Genomic DNA, 7,050 nt, shown 5'->3' with positions numbered 1-7,050 from the left:
ATGAAACTCTGAGAGTGTACATATGGAACCGAATGGAATCGTAACTGAGGTTTTTAACAACTGGGAGTCCGTGGCCTAAATGCATATCAAACTGGGGGTGCTTGAAATGAAAAGGGTGTAAGAACCACTGCTGAAGTGGACTTAACTCCTAAGTATTGTATACAAGAATGTCCTCATCGGTTTAACAGAACTCCAGCGTCAGCCATTACTATTCTCAGCACAGCCTCAAAAGAGGCCGGGTTCTGCGTCCTTTCAATCTGTTAATTGCAGCGCTATAATAAAAACAGAAAGTGGATCCAAGGCCTGCCATAAAAATCAAATACCTTCAAGATGTTAATGAATTCCTCCCCATGACATTGCAGGTACAATCCCGGAGGATCCTACAACGCTTAATAGTCGCCAAAAAGCAAAAAGCTAAATAAATAAAAACTAATGACAAGAATGTTGCAAAGCACCATAGCTCAGGGTTTATTCATACTCTCACATGACGCGTGTCGCTTGATAAAAATAACAGATTTTCAACTGAAATTATGTATGGACGTCGAATGGACGCTGTACATACAAGAATACACAAACTTATCCACCTTACATGTGCACAATACAAACAAATACATGCCTATAATCAAAATTGAAACATACAGTGTCTTTGCACAATACGATAATGTGACGCAGAGTTCACAAGAACACATAATCAATAGAATAGACTATATGGACAAAAACAAAAATAAAACATAGAAATCAAAATGAACATTCAGTTTCTAAGGACACAATGTCAAATACTGGCCACATATTTGACTGTCAAAAAACCTTGAAAGCAATAGAGAAATTTGGAAATTTGGACTGTAATCAATAAGATGCACAAAGATAAAGAAAAATAACATCAATGAATTCACTCTCACAATACAGTAATGAAAAGATTCACCTGAAAAACATAATTAACTCAATTAATTGACCATTACATTTTATTACACCTATGACATACTTACATACAACATTACTGCCTGACAAACTAGAACATAACATTTATGAACATTTATAAAAATCTGTCATAAAAATATACTTAAGTTAATATAGGTACAGTAACTTAAATTGAAACAAATCCCTCAATATGAACCCAAACCATTTTCCAAATGGGCACTAAAGGTGCAATCACTCAAATCACTCACACTTATAGTCACACTATGTAGTTTTAATCCGTCCCTGACTACAGGTATCGGTTGATTTGAGATTTGAGCCACAGGTGAAACCCCCTTTTAGGTGCCAGTATTTGCTTTTCTTTTGTAGAAAAATTGCTATTTCTTTCAAAAACTTAAAACCACTTACCTACATGTAAACATAAAACTATTCGTGACCGCAAATTAAACTTGTATTTGATTTTGTAAGCTATTTCCTCCTAATTGAAATGTGACATAATTAATTATAGCCTAGTGAGATTGAGAGACTCAGGGGTCTGTGTACTGCGAAATTACCCTCCTCTGACCGCGTCTCTGGGCCGACCCCACCCCCATTATGCATGTTAGTGTTTTAGCCGTGCGTCTGATGTCTTAAAACAGAGGAGCTCAATAATGGATGTAAATACAGGGTAGCTTCAGGGCTACCATTTTCGGACATTTTGAATAAAAATCACCTGTCAGAATCAAATCTGAGAAAAAGATATAAAAAACAAAACCAGTACACTTACATCAAATTATACCAGCTTAGTGACCTTGTACTCCTTTCCAGTGCTCTCGTCAGCAGCAGACACGTTCAGGAAGCCGTTAGCATCTATGTTGAAGGTGACTGTGAAGGTGAATTCAATCTGAGGGACACCACGGGATGCAGGGGGAATTCCACAGAGCTCAAACTTGCCCAGCAAGTTGTTGTCCTTGGTCATGGCACGCTCACCCTCAAATACCTGAATGAGCTGCACACCAGGCTCGTTGTCCGAGTAGGTGATGGAGATCGACTGCTGCTGCTTGATGGGGATAGTGCTGTTACGTCTGATCACGGCAGTCATGACACCTCCAGCGGTCTCAATACCCAGGGTAAAGGCGGTGACATCCACAAGAAGCAGGTCCTGGACGTTCTCAGATCTGTCACCAGACATGATGGCAGCCTGGACAGCAGCTCCATAGGCCACAGCTCTATCAGGGTTGATGCTTTTGTTGAGCTCCTTGCCATTGAAGAAGTCTTGCAGCAGTTTCTGGATCTTGGGAATGCGAGTGGAGCCACCAACCAAAACAATGTCATCGACGGCACCCTTGTCCATCTTGGCATCACGGAGTGCCCTCTCCACCTGGTACAAAGTGCCACGGAAGAGATCAGCGTTCAGCTCCTCGAAACAAGCCCTGGTGATGGAAGTATAGAAATCGACTCCCTCGTACAGAGAGTCGATCTCAATGCTGGCCTGAGTGCAGGAAGACAGGGTGCACTTCGCCCTCTCAGATGCGGTGTGTAGACGCCAGATAGCCCTCTTATTGTCACTGATGTCCTTGTTGTATTTGCACTTGAACTCTTCAATAAAGTGATTGGCCATGCGGTTGTCAAAATCTTCCCCTCCAAGATGAGTGTCTCCAGCAGTGGAAATTACTTCAAAAATGCCATCCTCAATGGTCAAGATGGACACATCAAAAGTACCACCACCGAGGTCGAAGATGAGCACGTTCCTCGGAGCACCAATTGGACAATTTTTGTCCAACCCATAACCAATGGCAGCAGCTGTTGGCCCACTGATGATACGGAGAACATTCAGACCCGCGGAGTTGCCAGCTTCCCTGGTGGCCTGGCGCTGAGAGTCATTGAAGTATGCAGGCACTGTGATGACTGCATTGTTTACAGTCTTTTCGAGATAAGCTTCAGCAATTTCCTTCATCTTCACCAGCACCATTGACGAAATCTCCTCTGGGTAGAATGACTTTGTCTTGCCCCTATAATCAACCTGGACTTTGGGGCGGGTGTTGTCGTTGACCACTGTAAATGGCCAGTGCTTCATGTCTGACTGCACAACTCCATCATCAAACCGGCGACCAATCAGTCTCTTGGCATCGAAGACTGTGTTGCAGGGGTTCATGGCAGCCTGATTCTTGGCGGCATCTCCGATGAGCCTCCCGGAGTCTGTGAAGGCCACACAACTGGGTGTGATCCTGTTGCCCTGGTCGTTAGCAATGATCTCAACCTTGCCATGCTGCAACACAGCCACACAGGAGTAGGTGGTTCCCAGGTCAATGCCCACTGCTAGTCCCCTAGACATGTTTCCAAATATTGGAAGCAGCCGCTGATGATGAAAATGGTGTTATTGGTAGAGTTGCGCAGTGGCGAAGCTGCTGCTGTTCGACTGGAGCCTGAGAGAGTTTGTAGAGTCAGTACCTCCGAGCGTGGTGTTCCCTCCAAGCTCTCTTCAAATAAGTCCCTATCATATCTTTTCTCAGTGTCTTTATACCCCTCTCCCAAGCCAGGCCCAGGGGGTCCCATGACCAAGTAGAAATAGGTGTGGCATGGCCATAGCTATTACATAGATAGCTTGATCAAAAGGGTTGATTTAACACAGAGGAATAAACACAAAGGAGATGTCTTAACCCCTGAATGGACAGAACAGTGGGTGTGAGGCAAATGGCAACTTGTGAGGAGAGTGAAACCGGAGAATTCAACGACCTACCAGAACTACCAGAACTACCAGAACTGCTCATGCAAATGTTGTCCCTCACTCTCCACCCAAACAAGACAGACAGAAACCAGACTCAAACACAGCTGTTTTAGTAATGTCACAAAACCACTTAATGATTCTAAAACAACCGGAGAACAATGGATTCAACGACCTACCAGAACTACCAGAACTACCAGAACTACTCATGCAAATGTTGTCCCTCACTCTCCACCCAAACAAGACAGACAGAAACCAGACTCAAACACAGCTGTTTTAGTAATGTCACAAAACCACTTAATGATTCTAAAACGACTATCTTTTGCAATACAAACCTTCTTCAACATTCGAACTGTGTTAATATGAAAAAAACAACACAAAAAAAAAGAATCAAATCGAATTGGCTGTTTTCTACTGAGTCTAAAATCGCGACATGTGGTAGCTTTGACCAGTAGCAGTCACATATGCATACAATCAAGAAATGGTAGATCAATATATGACAGTCCAATATTGCCATAACAGGCATCTACGAAAGAATGCTATGAATGGCACTTGGTGTCACATTGAGTGGACCACATCAGAAACGTGGACTGGGACCTATACCACGGGTCACAGACATGGTCAGAGAGAGAAGGATGAGGCTGGCTGGGCACTGCGTCAGGCAACCCCGGAACTGGTGGCAAGCAGTGGTGGAAGAAGTACAAAAGTATGGGCATCAAAATATACTTAAAGTGCCAAAAGTAAAAGCACTAACATTTTTGAAAATAGCAGATCTACAAGCTCACAACTTTGTGAGCTTGTAGATCGGCCATTTTCAAATAGCCTATGTATAAAATAGGGCTGAAGTGGTTAATGCATGTTTTATAATATAATGATTATATCTGCAAAGTAACTAGCAACTTAAGTTTTCAAATAACTGTAGTGGAGTAAAAGTACATTATCTGAGATGTAGTGGAGTAGAAGTAAAAGTACTGACTTTTTTTTCTTTTTTCCTTTTTTACTGAAGTACAGTACTTGAGTAAATGTACTTGTTACTTTCCACCACTGGTGGCAAGCAAACTGAGATTGTGGGAGCCAGCCCAGGGCACAGCCAGGAGAGGAAAGAGGCGCACCACCTATGTAGACACACTGCGGCACGACAGTGGAGCTAACAACACCGCAGAGCTAAAAAATGCTAGACAGGAGAGTGTGGATGTGGAAGGCAGCGATTCAATAGTCCCGAGACTGTGTTGGCTAGTGTGCATCGCATCTCGCATCGCATCATCATCACCAGCTTGCGTGTTTTTTTCAAGGACATTAAGTTGCCAGTGAGTGCGTATATTAGTGCTGAAGCAACTGTGTGTTTGTGAACACGGAGAGCTTTCTTAGGACATAACGTGCTTGGAAGTTTGGCCCCTGCACTGCTGTGCTCAGTGGTGGCTGTTGATCTCCCAGAGCAGGGAAACCCTTTAATCATCTCATTTATATACCAAAGAGGGCTTCACACACCAGTAAACATTAAGCCCATCACCTCAAACAAGCAAGTAAATAAATGCGATTTGTAAGACACTCCCAGATGAACCTGATGATCACACATACGCAGGCAAATTATATCAATTCAAGCTGCTGCTGTGTCCTTAATGTGGGCCATGCTTTGTAGGAAGTATCAAGTAGATTTTATTTGCACATGAATTCCATAAATTCCATAGGGCTAGACCACACATGGGCAAATTACATCAACTTGCGACGGGCATTGTCCCGCTTGAGTAAAATATGTTTAAGGTGTTTTGGGGTCCCCAGATGATTAGCTTAATGTGCAAAATTGTTTTCTCTCTCAACAGTAAACAAAACAACAGATTGTATAATGTATACATTTATAAATCTGTACATTTCTACAGTTACAATTTAATGACTTTTAATACCAAATTGGCCAAATTGTCAAATATTACATAAGAAAGAGGCAAACATTGTTAAAATAGCCGTTTGAGCTTGTAGTTCAGCTATTTTCACAATATTTATCTGTGGAACCGAGTCAAACGAAATGCAATGCCTACAATTCCAAGTGCTTGTAAGGGTGGGGCGTCCCCAGTTCAAATATGATTATTTTGGGCGGTCGCGGCACTGAAAAGTTTGGGAACCTGTGGATTTAGAACATGCCAAGTATAGGAACGCTATAGGGTTCATGTGGTTAAACTCTGAGTTTGTTAGTCAAATTAAACAATTAGTGTTCTGAAGGCAATTAAACATGTTCTGTTTAGCCTGCTGACCGTCACTTGGTCCAACTTCATGGCCAGGGTGACAGTTTTATCATGTCGCATCGCGCTCCACAAGCCTTACTCCCATTGCCAGCGTGTTAAATAAATCTTGGCAGAGCATACGTGACAAAATGGCCGCTGGACGAGCCACGAATGCACAAAGCCGTGCTTAATTTGAAGCCTTGAAGCAGGCTCACTTCTGGTCGATTATTTAAAACAAGTGTCCAGGAACCATGTGCCGTGGCTAAATTATTAACTGTGTATTTCATAACGTTAGTGACAATATGTTAACGTGTTTCTTCGCCCCCTCCCCCCCGCTGTGAACAGATGGGTCGTTTTACTTTATTTTCCACATCAAGTATGATTATTTCTTTGTGCCAAAAGCCACCTGCCGTTCCTCGGTCTCCGTTGTAATTATTTATGTTGGTAGCGCACAGCGGGACTTGTTATCCGTTGGATGGCGTCTTAATAAAGGGAGGCACATCAACATATTGACGTCGTGTTCAAGGGGAAAATTTATCATCGCGAAAAGTGGGCAGCGCGCGGGGGGCGCCGCCCGCCGGAGCGACGCGGGCCACATGCCAACACCCTTCCAAATCTGACCTCCTTTCTGCCCCCCACCCGCCACCCCCCCCCCCCCCACCAGATCATGAACTTCAGAGCCGTGCAATGACAATTAGTCCATTAAAAAGTCAAATAAGAGCGAATATAATTATCATTGAGGCAACATGGAACCAGATGATTTTCAGTCGCATGTGACAGAAAAGGACAAGGCACTGGAAAGACCCTGATTTATGCCCCGCCGTCCGATCGGTGTCGCGCGGCACAGAATGGTCGATCTATAGGCTCACAACGCGTCACAGCGTGACGCGTTGTGAGCTTGTAGATCGGCCGTTTTCGCCGCGCGACACCGCCATACCATACGGTTGGAGTATTAACTTAAAGCATAAAGCGCTCATTGGTTCCAAAAGCCACAAGCTTTGTTTTGAACCTCACCTCAGAGCGATCATTCGCCGTAGGGACAGAGACAAAAAAAAAAAAAACGTTACAAATTAAAGAAGCAATTAAGTTAAGTATTCATGGAATTTCAAAGCCTTCCACTGTGGGGATAGGTCACTTTTTTTAATCAGGACTCTAGTGTTCTAAAATGTAGAACACTTACAATTAAACATACTCAATACTTTAATCCCCTGAGAA

At 43.3% G+C, this 7,050-nt stretch overlaps 1 protein-coding gene across 1 annotated transcript; it reads right to left on the bottom strand.

Annotated features, from left to right (window-relative positions):
* Positions 1 to 1,687: 1,687 nt before the first annotated feature.
* LOC311043941 (heat shock cognate 70 kDa protein-like) lies at positions 1,688 to 3,318 on the bottom strand (the record flags this gene model as incomplete). Its single annotated transcript, XM_084055365.1, has 1 exon — positions 1,688 to 3,318. Exon 1 carries the CDS (start codon positions 3,227 to 3,229, stop codon positions 1,688 to 1,690), a length of 1,542 nt encoding a protein of 513 aa, XP_083911491.1. The 5' UTR covers positions 3,230 to 3,318.
* Between the last annotated feature and the right edge of the window lie 3,732 nt (positions 3,319 to 7,050).

Source organism: Gymnoscopelus microlampas (genome assembly GCF_963454915.1).
Source record: "Gymnoscopelus microlampas genome assembly, chromosome: 4".
In the NCBI taxonomy this organism is placed as follows: Eukaryota; Metazoa; Chordata; class Actinopteri; order Myctophiformes; family Myctophidae; genus Gymnoscopelus; species Gymnoscopelus microlampas.
Note: the sequence above shows the minus strand (reverse complement) of the source record. Positions and strands in the feature narration are given on the sequence as shown.